The sequence below is a fragment of the Anomalospiza imberbis genome, chromosome 13 (genome assembly GCF_031753505.1).
Source record: "Anomalospiza imberbis isolate Cuckoo-Finch-1a 21T00152 chromosome 13, ASM3175350v1, whole genome shotgun sequence".
NCBI classification, from domain to species: Eukaryota; Metazoa; Chordata; class Aves; order Passeriformes; family Viduidae; genus Anomalospiza; species Anomalospiza imberbis.
Window position 1 is genome coordinate 17537176 of NC_089693.1, and position 24750 is coordinate 17561925.

Genomic DNA, 24750 nt, shown 5'->3' on the forward strand with positions numbered 1-24750 from the left:
AGGCAGGCTGAGGTGGTTTCCTCACGTTTATTGGAAAAACGACACACAGGGACAGACTCAGAGCGCTCCTCGGGGCGTCTTGAAGTTCATTCCCACTGTAGGCTGTGTCACCTGCAGGTTGGACAGGCTGCCAAAATCCTGGAAAACAGCATAGCAACAATGAGATCAGTCACAGCATCCTGCCCACTGACAGCGGAGGCAAGTTCCTCTGGGAAGGTGTGGGAAGTGGGAAGGTGCTGTGGCAGCACAAAGGGTGGACAGAGGTCTCCCAAGAAGGGGAGACCACTCTGCTCCAGAGACTGACTCCTTGGTGAGGGAATCATCAGAATGGAGGGCAAGGAACACACCCACCCTGCTGGTGGCAAAGCCCCCATGCCTCTGCCCTTTCAAAAGCCATACTTGAACTAATCCTCCCACAGGACCCAGGGCAGTAGGAAGCCCTTGACACCATCTAGCCTCTCGGGGCAGCAGGAGCTGTGCCAGGGATATGCCAGCAGCTGGGCAGGGAACAGTTGTGGCTACTAACCAGGAGCTTCAGCATTTCCTTGGTGTCCGGGTCCACTTCAATGATCTCCTGGTCAAGGGCAGAGACCTGGGGACAGAGGGGAGAGAAAAGGTGTGACTGATAAAGCCCCACAACAACGCGAATGTCCCCACAGCCACTCCGGACTCATCCCACTGGCTGTGGGGAACAGTTCCAGCAGCAGAGGCAGGAGCATCCCGATGGAACACAGCTTTCCTGACTGAACACTGCAAGAGGCCATTGGCAGTAGAGGGAAAAGCCTGTTTTATGGCTAATCCTTGGAAACCAAGGCCCAGCCTGCTCCAGGCCAAGGCTGCTGAGGAGCTGGTGTTGGACCCTCAACTGCACCAGTCCTGGCAGTCATCAGTGACACTCACAGCTGCCTTGTGACACAAGTCCACCACGGTGCCAACAAAGGTGGTCCCACCTCCAGGACACTTGTGCTCTTCTCCTCTTTAATCCCAGCAAAACTTCCTCTAGCCCTCTTCAGACCCCAAAAGCTCTTCCTCCACAGGTTTCCTTCCCCAAGAGCAACGTAACACCAGGATTCTTCTAAGAAACCACAAACAGCACAGATTTTGTGTGCTGACACTGCACCAACAGCTGCAGCATAGACATTCCTTCCCTGTAACCCCTCTCTGATACCAGCACAGAAACCAGCAGCTCTGCCAGGAGCTGACTGGGAAGATCTGGGAAAAGGGCAAGATGTGCTGTGCCTGAAGGCTACAGGATTTAGGAGCACCAGGATCACATTCCTGAACAAGGAAGCCCTCCTGGCCCATCTCACCCAGGTGACAGGTGAGATCTTGACCCTGCCCAATCAGAGGGTTAAGACAAGGGGGTTTTACCAAAACCTCCCTCTGGGGATTCCAGCTGCAAGGCAGGCTTTCACCTGCTCTGAAATATCCTCCTACTTCCCATCAAATTTTTTTCCCCGAATTTTAAGTTAGGAAAACCAAACCACGAGAAGCCAGCTGTCCTTCCTGTCCCAGGTGGCAGCTTTGGAGGGCTCCACCTCGGCCTCCTTGATCCAAACCCTCCTCAGCTCCTCCTGGCTGAGGGTTTGTTTTAAACTTGGGACTGTTTATGGAGATACAGCAAGGCAGGACAGAGCAATGGGGAAGCTGGAGCCTCACCTCCGGGACGTAGTTGTCCCTCCTCTCCCTCTCCTCCTCCTGCAGTTTGATGGAGATGCCGCGGACAGGGCCCCTCTGGATTCGCTTCATCAGGTGGGTGACATACCTGCGGGGACACGGGGGTGTCCTGGGCTTTCCCGGGGTTCTTGTCACCCTTCCCCACACCCCAAATCCCGGAACCACAGCAGGTTGAGGACAGCTGCCCCCATCCACCCCGGCGATGTCCCACCACTGACCCGGACATCATCCCACAATCTCCAGGGGACATCAGAGACAAAGTGTCCGACAGTAACAGGGTCTGAGGGAGACACAGACCTCCCCCAAACACGGGAAAACTCTCGCACTCCTCTCCCTGCACTATCAATGACCCGGCCACAGGCGGGACCGTAATCACTTTCGAATGCAGGGCCCAGCAGGAACCCCCACGCCGTGCCCGAATCCGCCAGGACCTTCCGATGCCCAAAGCCCGCGGGACACCCCCAGCTGCCCCAAAGCCCACCCGGGCCCCCACGGTACCCGAAGCCCCTGCGACCCTCCAGTGCCCAAAGCCCATCCAGGACCCTCCGGTGCCCAACGCCCACCCGGGGCCCGCAGTGCCTCACCCCGCAATCTTGTTGCGCAGCTTCTTGCTGGGGATGATGGCGATCTCCTCGCACACGCGCTTGTTAGTGTGGAAGTCGTTCCCTAGGCGCGTGTAGTACTTCTCGATGATCACCCGCGCCGCTTTCTTCACCGTCTTCGTCCGAACGCGTCCCTACGCGGGGTGGGCGGGAGGGCCGCCGGTCAGGCTCCGCCGAGCCCAGGCCCAGCGCCCCCCGCCCCAGTTCCCCTTTCCGCAGCCATCCCGGGCCTCGCCGCCCCCCACTGCCCCTCGCCCCGGTTCCCTGCGATCCCCCCCGCCACTCCCCGCCGCGGGGGCGCGGGCCCGCCCGAGGATGGCGGCGGATGGCGGGACCCGGACCCACCATGTCGGCGGCAGCCGCGGAAAAAGAGCGGAGGGTGGCGGGAGGCGCCGGAAGGCAGCGACGGCCACCGCGCCCCCTGGCGGCTCGGAGGGCAGCGGCAGGCGGGCCCGCAGCCCGCGGCGCTCCCGCACCGCCCCGCGCCCCGGAACAGGATGGAGCAGCCCGGGCAGGGAATGCGGGAGAGCTGTGGTGGCAGAGGCCCCTCCCGCACCTGGCCCCCAGAGAGGACACTGAGCACCCACAAACTCGCTGCAGCGTTACCGCTGCGGGACGTGGAAGGAGCCCAAAGGCTGCTCCAGGGACGTGGGGCACACGCAGTGCCCGCTGTGGCAGCACAAGTCCAACGCGGCCCTCCCCAGCCCCACAGAGAGGAGCCCCGCGTCCCTCTCCCCTCACAGCCCTGCAGGAGCAGCACCTCCGCGGCCACAGTGGGACAGCACAGCGCAACACAGGCCCCTCCCAGCGGCCTCGCTAACTTCTTGTTGCAATTAGGGGAGCTCCAGCTGCAGCCGAGGGGCCTGCAGGGACCTCAGGTAAGTGGGATCTAAACATGCAGAGCCCAGCAGATAGAGCTCCCTCCCAGCTCAGTCACCCACCAACAGCATCAGCAATTCATAGCTCCATCCATCCCTCCCCCACACCTCCAGGGAGTGACACCACAGAGATCTCCCAAGAAGGACACAAGGCGTAAGAATTTTTTTTTTTTTGCTGCAACGTGTTTATTATGTGCCAAAAACTACACCACAGCTTACTCCACACGTCTGTAGGAGAGTGCAGTCTTGCCTGCATATACTACAATGAGGTAGAGACTTCACACACAGCTTCACAAAACCCCACAAAGAGCAGCTGGGATATGCAACAATGCAACATCAGCTCAGCAGGAAAGAAAAAAAAATAATCATAGTAAAGAGGGAGAAATTATGACACTGGTTCTTTGGCACACAGCTTCCAATAGAGGGGAAAGTAACAAAATAATAATGATCAGCATAATTAAGGTCTCAAATCCCAGCAGCAGCATTTCAGTCGACTGCACTGATACTCCAAACATCTCGGGAAGGAAAGGAAAATTACTTGTCCCCTCGAAGAGAAAGGGCTCCCAGGAACCTTCATCATCCACCAAAACGCAGCCCTTTTTTAGCTTGTTACAAAAGAAAAGGTAAGTCCTGTGACTTTGTGTGATTAAAAACCTCTATCAACCCCCGTAAGTGCAACTTAAAAAAGTGCAACAAACTATTTAAAACTATATACAGCAGCTCAGAGATCCTCATCCCGTCCAGTTTCAAATCCAAAAACAAAAAAAAAGCCCGGCCTGTCCCGTTGCAAACACCAGGATTTACAACGTCCTGCCATCAGCCCCCAGACACAAATTGCAATAATGTTAAAAGCTGCCAGGAAAAAAAAAATTCTCTCATTTCAAACGACTTAAAAACTGTTTTTAAGAGTGTAAAAAGGAACTCGTAAAAACCCTCGAGCGTAAAATATGAAATATGATTTGGTTTAAATGAAGAGCAAAGTCTCCTTGTTGTTACAGTAAAAAACGCCAGCTGAACACCCAGGTCACACCATCCAGGTGGGGGTAAATGAATGGAAAGGCACTGTATGGCAACGGCAAAACAATGACCAATGAGACCTGCGCTCTCTCCACCAGTATTGCAAGGAATGTAAAAAAGCGCCTTTAAAAAATAAAAAAAAACCAGGGCGGAGGCGCCTATGGTGACGCCTCCGCGACACATGGCCCTTGGTTGGTTGGGTTTTTTCATTTTCAATTTTTGCTTCTCGTCAGCAAACCAGGAACCAAAGTCTGGGAACTGCAGAATGGCTTGAGGGGCACTCCCCCCCTCAAAACACCCCCAAACAAACCCCAACAAAACTCACTGTGCATTAGTGCAGAAACAAAAAGACCAGCAAGTGCAAACATGAATGTAAGATTTTTGTTTTTTCCCCATCAGTCCTCAGGAAGAACGTTCCCAGCCGGGCCTGGCTCCGGCAGGCTGCTGCGCTCTCCTCGTGGCAGGTTCTCCCAGGACTCTGCCCGTGCCAGCCCCGTGCCCCGGCGGCCCCTTAGCTGGAGTCCCGGTTCTTCTGGTTGCGCATCAGCGGGCGGTGGTGGCGCAGGACCTCCATGGAGTGCTGCCAATGCCAGCACGAGCGGCAGAAGTACTTGAAGCAGATCTGTGGGCAGAGCACAGGGGCAACACTGGGGTGACAGCAGCAGAGCCACTCCTCCCCTTCACCCCTGCCCGGTTTCGCAGCCTCCACCAGCACAGTGGATCCACGGGCTGGAGCTGGGGAATGCCAGCAATGCTGTGGAGGGGGCCCGCTGTGCCCAGCTTCCATCTTTTGAACAGGTTTGAAAATCAGGGACTGGGTACTGGGGCAGAAGCTGGGCTCTGCCAGGGCTCCCATCACTCCATGGCATTCCTGGCTCCTGCTCATATCCCATACCAGCCCTGCAGGAAGCTGCTAGAGCCCAGCCAAGCTCCTGTACCTGCAGCCAGAGTTCCCAGTGCCTCAGCCAGCCCCAGGTGCATGCACCCCAACCCCAGCTCATCACGGCCCCCAGAGCAGCAGCCTCCCCTCCCCTCAGGGGCACCAGTCATTCCCACAGGAGGTCCCAGTGCTGGCACAGCACCGGTGAACTGCAGCACCCCTGGCTCAAAGCTGGGTGGACACTGGCTGCCTGGGCCTCCTGGCAAGTACCAGAGTTGCCCTCCTCAGGAGGGCTGCACCTCCTCCAAAACAAGGTCACCCCTCCCAGCTGGGCCCCATCTTGCCCCCTGGGGAAGAACCAGTGTATATATGCCCAAAGCCCAGCAGCAGGGCCTGATCCTCCTTGAGAAAACCCCTGAGCACAGGCTGCAGGAGAACTGGCCTTACCTGGTCTCTGCAGAAGAACGGACCAGGCTGAGCATTGCACACTTGGCACATGGAGTCCTCCAGGTATGGGTCGATCTGAACCTGCAGGAGAACGAGGCAGTGGGCACGGAGCAGCACCAGGCCGATTGCCCTCTCCCTGGTACCTCAAATCCATCCCCAGCAGCACCCCTAGGGCTAGCAGAGCAGCTGCCCCACTTCCCACTGCTTGAGCAGGAATATGGGGCAGGCTCCATGAACACTGGTGCTCCCAGCAGTACCACCCATCATGCAGACCCCTCCCCGGGCTGTCCCACCAGCCCCACTCACCTTCTTGGTAAACTTGGTGGTTTTGATCTCCACAAATGCAGCAGTCACAGCCTTCAGGTAACTGCGCTGGTTGTTGAAGGTGACACGGCCCGACCCTGGAACCAGCCAGACCACAAATGTTAGAGAGGAACAGCAGAGACCAAGAGGGAACCACTGCCAGCACCACCCCCACCCTGGTGCCACTCAGACAGGGAAACAGCTTTGACAGGGAGATGGTATCCAGGGCCTAGGGGCTCTTCCTGCCTCCTTCTCCAGGCACCACATTCCCAGGATCAGCAGAGTGCTTCACACTACACCTGAAATACACCCCGTGCTGAGACAGCTCAGCAGCTTTTATTCACAGCCCTCCCCTCAGCCCAGAGCCTTGTGTTTTGCAGCCTCATTGCTGGTCAGCAGCATTCCAGCACCACTTGCTTCCAGCCAAGGTCTATTAAGCTCCAGGACTGACACTGGCAGACCCCTACAGCTCAGCCACAGGACAAAGTGCCACCCAAAACCCATCCATTCCCCTCCCAAAGCATTGCACAGGACACAGGCAGGAGGGCCTGGATCCAGTCTGAGGTTACAAGAGGTGCCCTTAACCCACCAGGGCACAGCTTAAGTTACCAAAATTGAGCTTTGATTGCTGTGACTTCAGGACAGCTCTAAGGGTGGAAGTGCCACAGAGCTGTTGGGAGATGGATCTTGCCTACTTGGAGCAACCCGGGCTCTGCTTGAACCACAGGAGGTTGGGGTCACACACTGGGATCTCACAGGGCCAGCACAGGGAGGTTCTGAGACACCTCATCCACAGTCACGCAGAAATTGCCTGAAGTCTCATACACCCATTCCCACCCTCCTTGAGACTGTCCCCCTAAAGGCACTTCAGGGGCTTTGCAGCACAACATGCATGCTCTAAACCTGAGCCTTGCCCAGAAAAGCCTGACTGCTATCCAAGGACAGTGACCAAGCAGTGACAACTCCACACTCCAAGATCTGAAATGGTTACTGCCTGGCAACACCAGGACATCCACAGTCTCTCTAAGTCTGTGACTTGCTGTAGCCCGAGCCTGGAAAGCTGGTCCTCAGGCACAGGCTATGGGGTTTTTCCAACAGACCAGCCACCTCAGTGCTGTGCCCTGGCCCACGACGTTTCCAGGGACATATGCACATCATGACACGTCACATTTCAGCTCTGGTGACAAGAGCCCAAGAGTGGGTTAAGACCCACAGCTGTCTCTGCCCTGGGAATGGAAAAGCAGCTACAGCAGCATCCAAAAACCACTAACAGCATTGAACAAGGACAGAGAAACCTTCAGCAATGCCTGAAGACATATTCAGAACTTCAGGCTGCTCTGGAATGGTCCAGGACCTTCCAATTCCCAGCACATCAGCTCTATCAGCCGTCCCCCAAGGCTGGTCTTGCCTCCCCAGGGCCAGGAGATGAAAAGCACAGACTGTAGAAGAGGTTGAACAGCATCTGCTCTCTGAGCCCGGCACCTGGGCAGTCTTCCAACAGAAGGACAAGCCAAGGGCACACTGCAGCCTCCTCAGAGCATGGCAGGGGTGACCACCAATGCCGGTGGAATCATCACTTACCTATGGGATACTTGTGCTTGTCAGTGTCGATGCCAGCATAGACCACCCCTCCAAACAGGTCGTACATGACGGCTGCCAGGGCCTCTGCGTTGAGCATCCCATGCAGGGCCCCCACAAACACCGTCTTGCTGGGGTCCAGCCGCTGCGAGGGGCTGCGCACGAAGTTGCTGTCGGCCAGCACCCACGGGATCACCTGCACCTGCAACCAGGAGCACCCCTGAACCTCAGACTTCACCCCAAGCTGCAAATGTCATTTGTTAGCTATTGCTGCTCAGGGTCCACATCCATCTAAAGCTCCAGACAACCCACAAAGGGACAAAACCAACTCTGCTTCCAGCCAAACTGGCACCTAAGCCGGTAGTTCCTTGGGGGTGGCAGCCAGAGGACAATCCACATCCCTCTACCCACATTTATGGCCCAGTCAGGTACCTCCCAGCAGAGGAACCTGATGTTAGAGGGGACCACTGGAATATCACCCACTGCCAGCTTCATCAGGAGCTCCCATCTGCTCTGCAGCTGATGGAGGGCTCTGGAGAGAAGCTTCTGGCAGAACTAAATCAAGCACAGAAGCTCTGCCAATTGCCAGACACCAGGAGAGCTGTCTAGAGCACAATTAGTTTGTGCCTGTCTAGATTAAGAGCTGCATCTCCATCCTGTAACTCCCTGAACTCAGGCAGTTGCCTGTGATCTGAGGATTGATCCCTTTTCCATAAGCCCAAGCGGAGCCTCTGGCAGCCCCAGCACACCCAAAGCACAGGTCAGCCAGTCAAGGCCACGCTGGGGAGCAGCCTGGGATCCAAAGTATCATTCTGCTGAGTGTGAGTTATTTGTTCTGCAAGCAGAGGAGGCCTGACAAAGCACCAGAGGGGTCCCAGTCTGCCTCTACAAGCAAAGGTGTGATGGAAGCAGCACAGAGCAGTTAAATTCCTGTTTCCATGCTCTGTCCCAGCTAACTGAAGCCTGAAGGCCACCAACCCAGGAGCTCCATGTTGGTTTGACATAAGCTCTTATGAGGGACACAAACACCAAGCTGACACATCCCTACCACAGGCACAGAGCAGTCAAAGCCAGGAGCCAGCACGCCTCCAGCTGCTGTTCCAGCCCTGCTTTCCTTCCCTCCAGGGATCTCCCTCTGCATCCCCTGCTGCCGTGTCAGGCTGCTGTCCCAGCTCTGCTCACCTCTTTGCAGCGCATCCTGCGGCTGGACATCTTGAAGTAGTACTCACTGAGCCCGTCGGGGCTCAGCAGGTCCTGGGAGCAGGCCTGGAGCAGCGCACGCACCGACTTCTCTGACTCAAACACCAGGTAGACATATCCTTTGGAAAGGAAGGGAAAGAAGCAGTTGTTAGAGCTGTGGTGGAGGAGGAAGAGATCATCCCAGTTTGCAGACATCCTCACTCTTGGGTGCCACCTGACATATCTGTGTGGTAGCTCTTGCTGTTCCCAGCAGACTCTTATGTATAAGCCAAGCTGGAAGAACCCAAACCCAAGCAAGTACAAGGGGCAGGATGCCCAGGGCCACGTGGGCCACTGTCCATCATCCAGAAACCACACCTGGATATGCCAGGTGGGCACTACAAGCCTGGCCACCAGGAGGTCTGCAGAAAAATAGACTCTGCTACGTATTTAGGATGGACTGGCTCAAATACAGTCCAGGGTTTTCAAGTCCCTTCCATGGATGCCAGTGCTCTACCTTACATTGCTCTGGTGACTGAATGAGGCCATCAGGCACTACGGGGCCTCCAAACCAGCCACTGCCTACCCTGTAACTAATTCCTGCCTACACAATATGCCAGTCCAGCTGCACATGCTGGCAGTGGGATCAGCAGCTGTTCCAGAGCCACAGCCCTACATGGGGCCCCAGAAACACCCAGAGAGAGTTCCCCCAGCCCACAGTTCTATCCCATACTGCTATGGATGGGTGAAGATGCTGGGTTTGGGGTGTCAGTGCTCTGCAGCCCAGGTGCAAACCCAAGTGAGGGCAGGACATTATCCCAGGTGCTCTGTACCAACCAGTCACCAGCATGCAGCTGCACAATCCCAGCATCCGTGCTGTAACATAGCATGGGAAAAAAGTAACCCTACCGTGTTCGCTATTACCTTTAGGCATATTACCTTTGGGAGGACAGCGTGGGTGTTTGCCATCCTTACCAGGCCACTCCACACTCAGGGAGCCAAAAACACGGAAAGTGTTGATCAGCCCAGCTACAGATAGAAGGAGAGAGGTCAGTGTCCTCCACAAAAAGCTCCATCCTGCACCCTCCCAATATCAGCACCCAAGGCCTTGGTGTGGGGCCTCACTTTCTGGGGTCTGCTCACCTTCTGTAATGTCCCATGGGACTCCTCCCAGGAACACTTTGCAGGAGTAGATGGGGTTCTTGTAGTTTCGGGGAGGCAGCTGCCCGCTCCAGGTGCAGGTTGCTTCGTTCACAGCTTGGAGAAGACACCAGTAATACTCAGTACAGGATCATCTCCTTCCCACTCTTCCACAGGTCTCCCCATCTTCCCCAGCTACAGGCTGAGCACAGCTGCACAGCCACAGGCAGCTGCCCAGACCCACCTGTTCTCTCAGCAGATAGAGCCAGTCAGGCTTGGGCCTGGAGCAAAGCCTTTGTTCAGCCAGTGTCTGCATAGAGGCCACCAGCCCTCCCAAGTGTGGGACTGTCCCCTAGACCCCCTCCCAGCTCACCTGCCGCCTGCCGATGAAGCCGGGCTTCTCTTTCAATACTGAAGGGGTCTTCTGGAGAGTCCAGAAGATCCCAGGAAGGCCACGCAGATGCTCCAGGCCATCTTTTCGATGCACTGGCCGGGGAGGAAGTTACTGCAGCCAGGGCAGCTTGATCTTGATCCAGCTGGGATCCCACTCCCATCTTCAAGGGGTCTCTTGACACCCCACTGAGAGGCAAGAAGGGCAGAGGAGGGGATATGCGAAGGCTTGACTGCAAGAGAAAGGCCATATTGAAATCCAGCTCTGAGTAAGAGCACATAACACCAGGGGTGAGGCATCACACTGGGGCCCTGCCCTTGCCCATGGCAGGAGAGGGAGCTCTCAGGGATTTCCTCAGACCCTCTGAGGCCTGGCAGAGGCAAGAAAGCAGCAACCCCAACACATCCTGACACCCCTAGGAAAGCCCTGGGCCATTCTGAACTGAACCGATGCCCATGATCAGCAGCAGGGATCATGAAGCAGGAGGCACTTCAGAGACCACCAAGCCAACAGCTAGCCCTGGCTGTACAGCCTCAAGAACAGCATCACCCCAGTAGAGCACCAGCCTCAGGCTCTGTGCTGTGCCCACAGTGGGCAGGGCTTGCTGGAAGTGCTCGTGGACTCTGCAGGCACCAGCTGGATCTCATCCTCACAGCCCAGCTCCAGGGCTGCCTGACCAGGGAGCAGGCACCACGCACCACAGCTCCTCCCAGGGCAGGAGGAGGGAAAGCTCGGATTAATGGAACAGCAGGGAAGCAAGATGCTGCACAGCTCAGTGCCAGCTGCGCTGCGGATCTGTCCCTGTGCAGCCACGGCAGCCGCCCACGCCAGGGCCGTGCTCAGTCCTGCCCTTCACAAACAAGGCCAGCACAGAGCCCTGCACCACCTGCCACCATCACTGCCTGGGTGCTGCAGTCACTTAGCACATCCTGATTCTCCAGGGTGGATCACAGCAGAATCAACCCCACATCCAGTCAGGTCTGTCCTTCACACCCATCCCAAAACAGGGGTCAAAGGCCATGGCAACACCACAGCAGAGCCTGGAGCAGCTCCTGGCTTTATCCTCCCATGCCAAGGCCAGGCCATGCAGCAGCATCCCAGAGCTGGCTGGAGCCAGGCTGCCCTGCTGGCACCCAGAGCTGCCATTTGCACCCACCACCACACACCCATCAGAGCAGACTGGGGCAGCCAGACAGACATTTCACTTGTTCCCTGCCTTTCAAATTTATCTGTGCTTTAGGGAATGGGAGCAGGCCAGACCCAGTCTGCCCTAGAAGAAACTGCCCCGAGATGGAGAAATGCAGTCAAATGGGAAGAGCAATGAAAGGCAAGGACAGTAGCTCCTCAGAAGTCCAGGCTGGATCAGCCACTTCCCTGCTGGGATCAGGGCACAGACATCACCCTGCCTCAAACCAGCTCAAGCACTCAAGGCCCCTCTGGGAGCTACTGTAACCCAGTAGGGCTGCAAGCACAGACCCAAAAGGCTAAAATATTAGCTGTGAAGAAAAAAATATGAGGATACTGCTGGCTTAGGCTGAAGGACTGCACAAGCAGCCTTTCTCCCAAATCCTGGGCTGTGCCAGTGTGTGAACAGCTCCTCACAGCATTCCCTCCTGTTCCTGAGCAGGCAGGGCTCAGGCTGGTAGCTCCACTCAGCTGTTCTGTGCTCCCCAAAAAACACAGCAAGACCCCAGGACCCAAACTTACAATCAAGTCTGAGAGGTGGTCAGAACCAGAGCTGAACCCACTGGTGTCCGAGTCCGAGGGGCTGCTGGAGCGGGAGTCCAGGAGGGAGCGGGAGTTCCTCAGCGACGGCGTGGAAAACTTTTCTGGCAGGTCTGAACCAACGGGGTCTAAAGGCAGAAAACCCAGCGGGGGCTTCCCCAGGACGTTCCCAAGAGGGTTACTCAGCATGCTGAGAACTGCAACAGAGAGGGACAGAGTCTGTCGGGCTGCAGCACAACACTGCTCCTTCCTCCTGGCTCCTGTGGCCCAGGAGGCCACCAGGCTCCTGTCAGCCCACAAATGTCATGTCTGGGAGGTGGCACCTCTGGTGTTTGCCATCAGTTGGGCCGTGGTGCTGCACAGAACCCACAGCAGCCTGGTGTGGCTGACAAACATGAAGGTGGGTTATGAGACAGACTGGCCAGGAGAACCCGCTTCATCTGGGAGAAGTTCAGCGATCCTGCATCCCAGGTAACAGACCTCAGAAATGCTCGGGGACAGGGCCCTCTGCCCAGTCCATGCCATTCCCTGCCACTTCTCCTGAAGCAAGCTGGGGCTCAGGGGGGGCAGGTCCCCAGGGATGGGGGCACACACCAGTGGCAGGCACATCTGGCCCACCAGCAGGAATTTTCAGGCTCAGAGGTGGGACACCCGCTCACACCATCCCTGCCAGGAGCTGGCTGTGGGCAGCCAGGAAGGTGCCAGCCTGGGCTGCTGACAGAGAGGCTTTGCTGTCCCTGGTGTGTGTTCACAGCAAGTCTGTCTGGTCAGGCCTCTGCCCCAGAGCCTGCAGACAAGGATGTGTCAGACTGCTTCCCTCACACTGCAGGTTGTCCTCCCACTGAGGAGAATCCAGGAAAATGCCTCCCTACAAAGAGAGCTGCTTCTGAGCAGAGGGCCAAGGCCATCCAAAGGTCACAAAGTCACATCCTGGTCAGTGATATGGGGGCAGCTGCCACCCACAAGGAGAGGGAATGTAGGGCAAAGGATCCCACAGGGGCACACCACCAGCCAGTCTATTCAGAAAGAGCAAGTCTCAGCAAGCTGAACGCATACCCGAACCAAGTGAAAAGAGCAAAGCATTCAGAAATGGTTTTAATTATTCACAGGCTGCAAAACAAGGCAGCTTGCCCTGAAGCTTTCAGTTTTCAGCAAAGCAAATTTGGGATCCACTGGAGATCCTGCAAGCCCCACCTGATCTCAGCAAGCTGACCCATGAGGTTTTAACCTAGATTTTCAGCAGCTCCTATGCAGATGAGGATTAACAATCCAAACCACCAGCCAAACCAGGAGAGCAACAAGACCATCGTGCTCTAGCTCACTATGGGCAGACACCAAGACAGCGCGGTGTCAGCGCCAGGGAGAGCTGCTGAGCACGACTGAGGTGAGATGCTGGGAGGTACCTATCCCAAGCTGCATTATCCAGTGGCACACCTGCCATGAAGCTTACATCTCCAGCCCCGTACTTGGGGAAAAAACCTCACCACCCCAACAGTGACTTCACATAGGTACAGGCGGGTCCTTCACTTGAAGCATCTCCCTCAGCTCAAAGCAGAGATCCTAGGAACAATCACATCTTGCCACATTTGCAGAGCCTTATCCCTGCAAGACTCCCCTATTTTGGCTACATCATGGGACTAGGAACTCGCCTCTGACCACACTGAGAAAGGGAACTCCTGCCTTTTGCTCTCATGGACAGACAGCACCTGTGTTCACACCCAGCCCTGCAGCCACAGGAAAACACCGGCCAGCCCAGCAGTCCTTACCTGGGCAGAGCCCGGGCAGCAGCAGCCCTGGGACGGAGGGAATGTGACACAGCTGGGGAGGAGATGCTCCCTCCTAGTCACAGCTCCGAGCAGGGCACAGCATCTCCCAGCCCCGGCAAGCCGCACTTGCTGCTCTGCTGACTTCTCTGAAGCCACGTGATGTGTTTAAAAATACAGCCGGCGTATTGTTCTGGGGAGACAGCTGAATCTGTCCGACAGGCTCCAAAATCTGATTAGTCACTAAACAGCACAAGAGGCAAAGCAAAGCAGCTGATCCCACAGCCCAAGCCTTGCTGCCAACAAATGCTCCCGCACTGACACCCTCCTCCTTTCCCCAGCCAGTGAGGGCCGTGGGTTTGGAATGCCGCAGCACTGTGCTGACCCTAGCTGCACAGCATTCCAGAGACCTGGAGCAGCTAATGCTAGGCAGAATGCTACCAGATAATGCTGCCCTGCCCCACATCTCCTGGTTAGCAGAGATGTGGAACCAGTACTCTACTTAGGATGCAATAGCAAGGGTCTGGGGCTTATCAGGAGCTCCCAGTGGCATTACAGGGTCCAGCTGCTCTGCCCCATTTATGTCACCCTCATCTCTGCCACCACATACACGTCTCTCCCACGATTTCTCAGCTCTTGCAGCAGCTACAAAACCAGTAAGGCCAGCATAAGCACATTGAAGTGGCAGGATTACTGGCCATTAAAAGGATCTACTGTCTGAGCATTTACCACCACACACAACCCTGCCAGCTTCAACTGCCCCAACCCTAACCTCATGTCCTGGAAGTGCTGACATCCTGCTGTTAACACAGATGGATACCATCCAGTCCAGCAGCTTTGACAGCTCTGCACTGGCAGCACTTGATTACACACTCTGCAGGACAAACTGAGCTCGTGGGAGACCCCACATCACCCCAGTGGGCCTGACTCAGCTTCACCTGGTACCCACAGCCACTCACAGGGACATTGGGAGGAAAAGCTATGAGTCAAACTCAGCATTTCCTCTTTTATCCTTGCTCAGTGACCAGGCTGTGTGCCAAGCTATGCAGGTAGCCTAGGAAACACCTGCATGAGACACCCAGATCTTATTCCTCAGCACTATCCCAAAGGCATACTGATCTAACTCCCTGCTCCAAACCCACCAAACCCCTCCTGAGGAATGGGGCACAAGAGCCCAACACAGGCTGCCCACCCAAAAAAAGCCTTCAAGGCATTGGGGCCACACTTCTTCCTGGGGACTTGGTCTTGTCTCCCCTCCCAAGCAGACAGCTCACATAAGGGAAAAATCATTCCAACACACATGCAAGATGCATCAGCAATTCCTGGAGTTAAGAGCATCCCTTCAAGTCTCAAAGCAAAAAAGCAAGTATCATGGAACTACTCAGGGTAAAGAAAGAACATGAGTGCAAAGATGTATTTTTCACACCTAGAGGGGAAACTAACTCGGGGGAGTCAACATGACTCCATTCACCATTCGCACACCAAGAGCTTCTGGAACTTCTCCTGCCTCTGCTCAATGCAGCAAGGGAGGCACATGGCAATGCTCCTCTGCAGGGGACAGCAGAAAAGGAGCTTTTAATAGAATCTGGGCACTGACTTTTGACTCGCTGCTGCAGCTCTAATGCCTGACGCGGAGGCAGCAGCGCGCTCTGCTCCATCTCCGGGCACGCCAGCCCAGCACTGGCACGTCTGAGCTCTGTGCAACAGCCATGACACCACAAGGCACTGCCAGGTCCTGCCCACACAGGCCACTCCCTGGAGAAGAAGCATTTTTCAAACTACTCCTCTTCCTTAGCTGAACTTTCCCTAGTAACTGCTGTTTGGATACAACATTATTCCTGCATCAATCCAGGGTCCCTAAAGAAGCCCAGGGGAGCACACCCAAGATGCTCAGACCCATCATACCTGAGCCAGACACTTGACAGAAACAAGCAGCTACAATGAGCCCACAGTGGTGGTTTCAGCTCTTGAGGTCATCTCTACCTGCAGACCCCAAATTATCCTTTAAATCCCACTACCAACCACTGAAGTACCCCACTGAATGCGAGTTTAGCCTAACAAGCAGATCACTCCACCAGCACAAGCTGCAATTCAGAGCACACTTTGGGAAAGTGCCCCAATAGCAAGATGTCCAATCCAAGCACCAAGAACAGCTTTTACTATTCCAGCCACCAGTTAAGACATGCAATTTAAGCACCTGCCCAGGACCCTGGAGCACACAGTTCCTCCCTGTACACTGTAATTTGCAGCCATTTGATATGTAGACCTTCCTAGCAGCTTTGTCCATGCCCATTCTGTAAGAGAGGAATGTAAAGATGAGCCCCAAGGATTGCTGGTGCTGGCAGCTCAGGGGAAGAAGAGCTCTGGGAAAATAACCACCATGCTGATGACAAATGACAGTTCATTGCCTTGGATAACACCTTAAGAGCAACAGGATCATTTAGGGTGGAAAAGACCTCCAATATAGAGTTCAACCTTTGACCAATCACCACTTTGCCAATTAGACCAGAGCACCAAGCGCCACATCCAGACATTTCACATGGAGCATCCACTGAGTTTATGCTGGACAGACAGAGTTAACCAGACCCTCAGCTACCTCCACACTGCCCTTTGAACAAAATGCTTCAGCTCAGCTCTGTGGGAGACCACCCAGCCACCAGCATATCAGATCAGTGCTGACACTCTTCACTCCCTAGTGCATCAGTTTAGTCAAGTTATCCAGAAACTGAGTCTTGCCCAGAGCAAAAATCTCTTATCCAGCAGCTGCCCAAGTCCTTCCACTCAAGTTCTTTCTCCAAACTCAGAACATCAGTGGGAACTCCCCCATGGCTGAGAACAACATTTGCCACACGGCCCTGGAGACACATGGAGAGCGGGCCAAGGAACTCCTGCTGCAGGAGCTGTGTGCCAGGCCCAGTCCTTGAGCTGCCAGCTGTGTCTGGCACCCACAGACTCTGTGCACAGGCAGCTTGACACCACGCTGGCCGCGACCCCAGAGCCAGGTGAGCGTACACACTTGGATAAGTAATGCTCTGGAGATGTGTTCCAGCCTTTAGAAACTCATTTCAGGACTGAAAAAAAGCCTACTTTGAACAGTCCAGGACTTGTCTGAGCAAGGCCTTCAGAGGGTCACCTGAAGGATGGCAAGCTGTTAAGACCTCCTGCTGCACCCACCAACTACTACATAGGCTGGAAGTCCACCTTTCTGCCTGGATCTCCCCACAGAACAGGAACGCTCTTTACCAGGAGAAAGAGCCAGGTTTCAGTGACACCTGCCATGCCCAGAGGCTGCAGCACCATATACACATTTGGGGCAGGGCAGCAGAGGAGAGAAGCAGTGTGATTGAGGCCCTGGAGACTGAATACAGTGCACTTTCTTTTGTCATGCATCAAATAAGCTTGTAAAGTTAAAAAAAAAAAAAAAAGCTAATGTCCTAAACAATAGCCTGCTGCAATTCCAGAAAAACAGCTCGTCTGCAGTTTTTACCACCCAGCCAAGCTCTGCCCTGGTAGGGTGGGAGCAAGCTGAATGTTTTAGTCAGCCAAAAAGCAGCACCTCCTACAGACACTGAGAAACATCTGCATGTCTCAAAAGCAAATGGGCACCTCAACCACCTCCTACAGGTACAGTTCAGCAGTGACACAGCCAGACAAGCTGCCAGGGTCAGCAGCTTACCCTCCTCACACACCAGCACCAAACAGCTCAAAGCTCATGGCAGGGAAGGGGTGACCAACACTCCAGTCTAACCCTAAATTTTAGCACTTCTCACCTACAGCTGTTGGGACCTGGAGCTGCCTGCAAGGAGCCTGCACAGCAACATTGACTGAAACGTGGCCAGCTGCAGTGGCAGATGTGGGGCTGGAGCACACAGGACCAGGACAGGCTTGGCTTGGCACAGGGAAGGCAGACACTGGATTCTCCCTGTTTACCAAATTCTTACAGGGGCACAAAAAAGCCAAGGAAAAGCTGCAGCAAGAGTAGTGGCACAAAAATTTCTTCCTCTTAAGTGGAGCAGCCATGGGACAAGGCCCAGAGGTGGAGGGAACTGTGTCCTTGGAGCCCTGGAGCTCACCTGAGCAGCACACTGGATACATCCAGAGGATCTGGCAAGCTCAAATCCTCTAACTTTCATTATATTCCCATTTATTACTCCACTGAAAAAACAGTCAGAGCTGTTATTAGAGAAGCCATGCAGAGTCCAAGGAACCCTGTCCTCTCCAAGCCGTATCACCACAGAAGCCCCAATAATCTTGAGCCACCTACCAGGTCTGGAGAAAAGCAGCTCCCAGAACTGCAGATGTAATCAAACCAGCAGCAACCACCATCTAAGTAGGACCTACAGCACAGCCCATTTTTTTTTTCTGAACTACAAAAGAGGAACCTCTGCCCTCACAGATTCTTCATTTGGGGCAAAGAAAAACTGAAGATATTCCGACAGCTATTTCTGGTTTGCTAAGAAGGGGGCAGGGAAATAAAAAAAGGCAGCCTGATCCCACAGCTGAACCACAGAATTAGAGTCAGGACACCTGAGGTCTATTCTTGGTTCTGGCACCAACATGGTAAGTCACTTGCCCTGAAAAATGGAAACAGCAGCATAACTGGGAACAAGCAGAACATTATTACATTAACATCTGAGAGCACTGGTCCTCCGCTGGCACTGAGAGCAGGGCCCGGCTGACAACAAGGCTCACAGCTTCCTGAGGCAAGGAATTTACTCCTTTGCGTTTCTAGGAAGGGTAAACAGCTACCCAAGGTAAATATAAAAATCAGAAAAGACAGCTAAAATGCAATTCAGGATTACAAGTGCCCAGGTAACTGCATTCACTAAGCAGGCTGCCACAACCACAGTTGTCTTTAAAAAGATCAGAACACTGAAATACAGCAGGTTTTAACATGTATCAGTCCCAGAGAGATTTAAAAGCCAACATATTCAGGTCAAATTCTGCACAACAAGCTTCAGCTTTGCAAGCCTCAAGAACAAACACTTCTATATTTAAGTACCAAACTCCTCTCAATTATTTGCCGCAACATCTAGGGTGCAAACTGGGCTGTGTGTGTTACCTGACGTGATAACAAGGGTGAGTGACTCATCCTCAGCTGCATCACAGTTTAGGGGTGTCGAGGCCAGGATACACCTTTAGAAGGGGGACTCTGGAGGGGGCAGGGTGTTGGCCAGACTCCTCTGCAGGCCGCAGTGAAGGAAAAAGAACTGAAGACCGACTTTAGTCCCAAACTCAATTTTCTTTGTGAAATGGCACACAAGCCTCAGTGAGGCCTTCAGCTAGCATAAAGCCACTAGCCAGACTGGCACTCCCAAACCCCACCAGTGATGCAGGCTCCCAGTTACCTTTCAGAGGTCTGCACCCCTTAACATCACAGCTTGGAAGTTTGCCTCACCTTCCCCACCACACTCCTGGGGAGAAAACCAGGCAGAGGGGCAAGGAGGCATGTGCCCATGGCCATCTCAAATGCGTGGCACCAGCTGCTGTGCCCGAGAGCAGCCTCTGCGCTGGCAGCAGCACAGACAGCACCTGTGATTCAGCTGTTTTGCCATCACCTAGGGGACCAGGCATTGGGGGAGTGAGCTTGCAGATGTGGATAGAAGGTGCAACCCTGGCTGGAGATGCCTTGCCCAGTGCCCCAGCACTACAGCAGCACCACTCAGCCTCAGTGCAGTGACAGCTCAAGGACCACAGCATCCTTTCGAAGGGGGTCATTTCCAAGCCAGCTCAGGGGAGGGACCCACTTAAAAGGGTGTTTTTGTGGGAACAAGAGGCAGAGTTAGTTTCTGGACTCTCCCTGGGCCACATTATTTCTGCCACCCTCCAGCAGCTTTCCTACCCTGCTCTGAGCAAGAGCTGGACTGGATAACCTCAACCTTCTAACTGGAGCTACCCGAAAAACCCCAGCCAGCCGAGAGCACTGCAGAGGGCCAAAGGCCTCTGCTACAGGCACACTGGGAGAGCAGGTCCAAAATCTGCTCCCTACCCAGCTCCATGTGGAAGCACTCATGTCAGCATGCGCTATAGAGTTTGTAGTAAAGGCACTGAGTCAAAAACACATGCAAGACCTCTTCTAGAAAGCTCCCAGGCTCCTGATGGAGCTGCAGCACAACCTTTCAAGTCAGTTCTGCCCAGCAAGGAACCCTCACATCCACTGCTTAGACATGTAGCAGTGCAAGAGCTGGAGGAAAACATCTCTGATTTGACTGATGCAATTTTGGGGATGAATCCTACTCCAGGCCAGGGCTTGCACATGCAAAACCACTCTCCCTGCTGCTACCTCCCTATCAATCACAGGAAAAGACTAAGCCATGATTTGCCTGGGGCAGTTCAGACTCACCAAGCAGCAGCTCCAATGCTCTCCTTGGAAGGGAACATACCTTTTAAAGGCTCAATTCTAGAGTGAGCCAAAAGAAATGTTCTCCAAATCACCACTGAACAGTGCCACAGGGCTGCTCCAAAGGCCACAATCAAACACCCCTCCCTGATAGAAAGCCAAGGGGAGGGTTTTGGGTGGTACATGCCTGCTCCCACAAGCTGCCTCCAGCATAGGACTGGAGCTGCCCTGACCCACTTCAGGTCTGGCTGGATACAAGCAGAGATGCTGGTTGGGTTCCTGTTCCAGTTACTCCTCTATTTGCATCTTATGTTTTACAGCATCAGTGCAGATAAAAATAAATCTATTTTAGGAGAAGCTATTCAAATGGAAGCTTTAAGAGTTGGATTGAGAGCAACTTCCTTTAGAAACCAATTGCAAGCTCAGGTTTGATACTTCTTTTACTTATTTGATACATATTTTATTCTGTTAAAGATCAAATACCACTGCCACATAAGCAGCGTGCAGCTTTTAAGTGCTTCCCACTCCCCAGCACGGGTGGCTGGAGCCAAGCACTGAGGAATCAGACCACTGAGCATGAGCAGCTCTTACGGAAACACATTCAAGGAACAAGTGCCCATTAAGCACCCACATCAAGTAAGTCTTTAGAAGAGTGCTACAAGCACTAGGATGGCATGGGACAAGCTTTTTAAGGCTGTCTCAGGTACTCCTGGAATACCAGGATGAAACAGGAGACCCAGAGTCAAACCAGCTCCCAGCTTTGTGCCCTTACACTGTTAACCACAACCTTCACACAGACAGCAACACCACCACCACATCTTTGCTTCCATTACTACACTCTGAACACCAGCAAGCTGTTCCCAAAGAACCAGGCTGCTGGGAAAGTCTGTTCTTCTTTCAAGGAAATAAAAGACACCAAAAACATGTAACTCAGTACCACCACCAAAACTCTGGATACCTGTTTTCCTGAACCACACACAGGTCCCGAGTCAGCAGGAGTTGCCCTTCCATCTTCATCCCAGCAGCCACACTGCCAGCAGCACAAAGGAACCTTTCACTGGGTTTCCTAGGCATATTTGTGCTTAGATGGAAGTAACTGTCACACAGGTGAAGTGCTCTCCCCCCACAGCCCAAACACCCCTTTAATTACAAAGCAGGAAAAAATCATCCTTGGATATTCTGTTGCCAGGCTAGTGCTGCCCAGACACTGAGCTCTCTCCATCAGGATGCACCTCTGAAATCTTCTTCTAGCATAAAGAGAAGGATTTACACACAGCCAAGCCAGAATACACAGGAGCTAAGGACACACCTAGGTCGGCTGAAGCCAGTTGTCCAAAAGACAGCAGGAAAAACAGCACGGAGAGACCTGGACATGCACAAAGGAGAGCTCCATGGAGCTTGGCATGGGTTAGCCAAGCAGCAAATTAAACAGATGGAGAACTGGGGACTCAAATCCTCTGCCCCAAGCTCTGCATCCAACCACTCAAACCAGCAGCTTGAGGAAAGCCAGTGACTACCATGCTAAACAGCCACCCCAGGCTGAGCAGCAACTCTCCCCTGGGGGGCTCAGGTGCCCTCCACCACACACAGCATTTGAGGACACTCTGAAAACAGCCTGACCTCAGGGAGCAGCTTATGAATCCCACCTGCTGTTATCAAGAAGAAAGGCAAGGAGACCATGACAACAACCGTTCTTCCTGTGCAACAGGTCTTTTCTTTCATCATTCAGATGGGATTTTGCCTTGAAGACTTCAGAGAGATCCATGCTCTGAGGCCTCGCTATCTGCCAGGCAACGCACAACAGACTACCCGCAGCTCCAGCCTGGCAGATTATAAGCAACTACAGATAAGCAAGCTTATTGCAAAAATGAGTTGCTGTGCTCTGGGAAGCAGAAGAGCCAAGGGCTGGAAAGATTCAGCAGCATTTTCCTACCATGGGCCACTTCCCCAGAACCAGAGTGACAGGAGCTGCAACCTTGCAGGCTGGAGAATGAGACAGCAACAGCCACCCCGCAGAGGGCACAGATGAGGCTGGAGCTGCAGTCTCAAGAGCAAATCCAAGGAAAAGCTCAAATCTGTTGCTGCACCAGCAGCTTTAGGGTCACACAACAAGCAGAGAGGCAGATGCAGCAAGGTGCTCCATCAGATGCCAGCAGGAAGACCTCACCTCAAGAGCCCAACATCCTCTCCAGAGGACCTGATCCTGCTAAAAACACTCCCAGGTTAGCACTGCAGACTTAGTGTTAACAGACTGGTTTTAGGATATTTCCCCATGGGCAAGTCTGCTGTTCCACATAGGGACAGCTCTCAATGTAGGGCAGGACAGACCAGCCAGACCGAGCAGCTGGCACACAGGCTGAAAGCCAGGCAGAGAGACCCAAAATCTGCACATGGATCTGCTGTGCACCACTGCTCTCCAGGCAAAAACTGGATCGAGACCCCATTTGCTTGCACCCCCTGAGAAACAGGGCAGTGAAGGTAAAGGATATCATCAAGGGCAGTCCCACCTCACTGCCTCTTAACCCCTCCTTGCCTCAGAACTCCGAGATCTCAGAGATCTCAGCACATCTGCCTGCCTACTGAGAGGCTAAAGATAGGGAAACACGGCCTCAAGAAATACAGAATGGCAGGACTGCAAGTGTTAAAGGCCAGTTTCCTGCAAAAGTCCCTCCTCAGGTCAAAGAGGAGGTTGCTGGGACTTGCTGAAGTATTTCCAGCCTGACAGATCTAGTGGCAGCAGAGGGTTTGAGACACTTCGCCGGCTGTGAGACAGCAGTTCAATCCTACAGCCAGGAAGTGCCAGCAGCTCGAGCCTGCAGCAGCCACTGCCTCCAGAGAGCCTCTCCAGGCACCAGCAGTGCCTCTGGCATGCTCCCCAGAGCTCAGCACACACCCTCTGTACATCACAGGCCTGATGCAGAAGGAAAACTCCTCACAAATAAGCCTGTCTGGGTGCAAGGGGCTCAGCAGCCCTTTGGGAACAGGGGATGTAGGCAGGAGTGGGGCATAAAACCAGCCCCACTGCTCTCCGGCCTCCAATCAGCTGCCATGTGCTCCTACTGCACCAAGCTGTGTGGTGCCAACACCCTGGGAGCACAAGGTGACACCAGAAGGCTTTGCAGCCAAAGGTCCTTCCCAAGCTGAGGAAGCCCCGTGCTGGCAAGGGACTCGACAGACGAGAAGAGGTCCCAGCTCATCAGTACTCAAGCACAGCACTGCAGGGGACCACATCGGCAATGCTTTTAGCCAGATTGTTAGCTATTTTGTTGCATTTCCACCCTTCCAGCCACCTCTCTGTGGGTCCGCACAGCTGAGTCACTGCTGGAACCTTGCAAACGCTCGGGTGCCAGCGGCACAACAGTTTGCTGGGCAGTGCCAGCCCTTCCCTATGTCCAGCCACAGCCCAGCAGTGCCGCAGCCTCACCTGCCTGCAGGACACCCCAATGGAGACTCCAGCCCTAGAGGCTGGGCCGGCTGAGCCACCCAGGCCTCAGCAGCACAGCACTCAGACACAGCAACATCCTCTCCACAGCCTCCCTCTTTCCATCATAGCATGGACAGGCCATCTGGAAGCACCAGCATCTGCCAGCTCCTTAGACCCACACAGCTTTCAGACACAGGACACTTTTCTGCAACCCAGAGTGTTCCACAACCTTTCAGAAAACACTTCTGAACTACAAGCCCTCTCTCTGCTCCCAAGGAGCTCCACTGCCACTCCTCCAGGGCCCTGAGGAAGGGCTAAGGCCCCTCAGAGATGGGAGGTGTGGGTGGCTGAAGGAATACAAAGTTGTGCACAGGATCAACCTTTCAGCTCCCCAGCCAGCAAGTACCATCCCCACTGCTCTCAGAGCAGGACAGTAACAGCAGCCCAGAAGCACTCCTGGCCCAGCTGCTGCTCACCTGCAATGGAGTGTGGGAGTGAGAGGAGTGAGAAGGAGAACATTGTCTCAGGATCACAACACCCCCAGCCACAGGGCACTGCACCCTCTGCACAGCCACTGAAGGCCAGTGGCTGCTCTGTACAAGCAGTACAGCTGCACTTGGGCAGGTCTCACATCCCAGCCACCCCCTTTTTGTGTACTAATGGAAATACCAGGAGTCAGAAGTGATCAAACAGGCCTCTTCAGACAGCACTGGGTGCCATCTTTCACCAGCTGTTACCACACTTGTCACAACCACCCAGTGGGCACAGATCAGAGCCCAGGGCTGTGCTTGAGGCAAGATCCTTTCCACAGCTCCATCCAGGCCTCTGCGGCAGGCAGGAGCTCCAGCACAAAGCACTGCAGTCATTGGGGGCACCTGACACCAGATATACCCTCTGTGAGCAGGGAGGTCACCAGAGCACCTTCAAACCCTCTCCAACTCAATCTCTCTCCTGAAACCAGCAGCCCTTCCAGCCCCTTTGCAGTAAATTCCCACCACCAGCATGGCCATGCCAGCCTCACCACCCAACCTCCTAGGCACAGAGCCCACCCCAGGCTCATGCCAGCACTGCTCGCCTGCCTGCCGGAGCACTGCGGACACATCCACGCCTCTGCCAAGGCAGGCTGGCAGGAAGCTGGCCGAGAGAGCTCTGGAGATGGCTACAGAGGAGCAGGTGGAGCTGGGACATCCACACCAAGCGGCTGCCTCCATGTGTGACAGCCTCGTTCCGCAGCGCGCTGTGCGCCGAGCCCAGTGCCAGGGCTGTGAGCAGCAGGGTCACTCCAGGGGATGTCACCTGCTCCAAGTACACTCTTCATCCATTGAAGACCCTGTGACACGCAGAACAGCAGGGCTCCAGTCTGCCAACAGCCAGAAGGGGCTCAGAGCAGAGCTCTAAGGCACCTG

The 24750-nt window shown here is 54.4% G+C and overlaps 2 protein-coding genes and 1 non-coding gene across 10 annotated transcripts in view; all 3 read right to left on the bottom strand.

The window, feature by feature from the left end:
* Window positions 1-13: 13 nt before the first annotated feature.
* Window positions 14-2726, bottom strand: RPS17 (ribosomal protein S17). The gene is made up of 5 exons (XM_068204270.1): window positions 2625-2726; window positions 2262-2413; window positions 1660-1765; window positions 527-592; window positions 14-138 (listed from the first exon to the last, which is right to left on the bottom strand). Exons 1-5 carry the CDS (start codon window positions 2625-2627, stop codon window positions 58-60), a joined length of 408 nt encoding a protein of 135 aa, XP_068060371.1. The 5' UTR covers window positions 2628-2726; the 3' UTR covers window positions 14-57.
* On the bottom strand, window positions 1939-2067 carry LOC137482208 (small nucleolar RNA SNORA71). The gene has a single exon (XR_011003922.1). It is a non-coding gene; the product is annotated as a small nucleolar RNA SNORA71 (small nucleolar RNA).
* Window positions 2727-3314: 588 nt separating the features above from the next.
* CPEB1 (cytoplasmic polyadenylation element binding protein 1) overlaps window positions 3315-24750 on the bottom strand; it is a 38590-nt gene continuing 17154 nt past the window's right edge. For 7 of the 8 annotated variants that reach the window (XM_068204283.1, XM_068204278.1, XM_068204281.1 and 4 more), the window contains 9 exons: window positions 11800-12014; window positions 10075-10324; window positions 9705-9818; window positions 9486-9590; window positions 8565-8701; window positions 7386-7584; window positions 5808-5902; window positions 5502-5582; window positions 3315-4796 (listed from right to left, as the gene is read on the bottom strand). In XM_068204283.1, coding sequence (XP_068060384.1) covers window positions 4686-4796; window positions 5502-5582; window positions 5808-5902; window positions 7386-7584; window positions 8565-8701; window positions 9486-9590; window positions 9705-9818; window positions 10075-10324; window positions 11800-12014 — 1307 coding nt within the window. In that variant the 3' untranslated portion in view covers window positions 3315-4685. The remainder of the gene's footprint in view (window positions 4797-5501; window positions 5583-5807; window positions 5903-7385; window positions 7585-8564; window positions 8702-9485; window positions 9591-9704; window positions 9819-10074; window positions 10325-11799; window positions 12015-24750) is intronic. The other variant, XM_068204279.1, reaches the window with a different exon arrangement.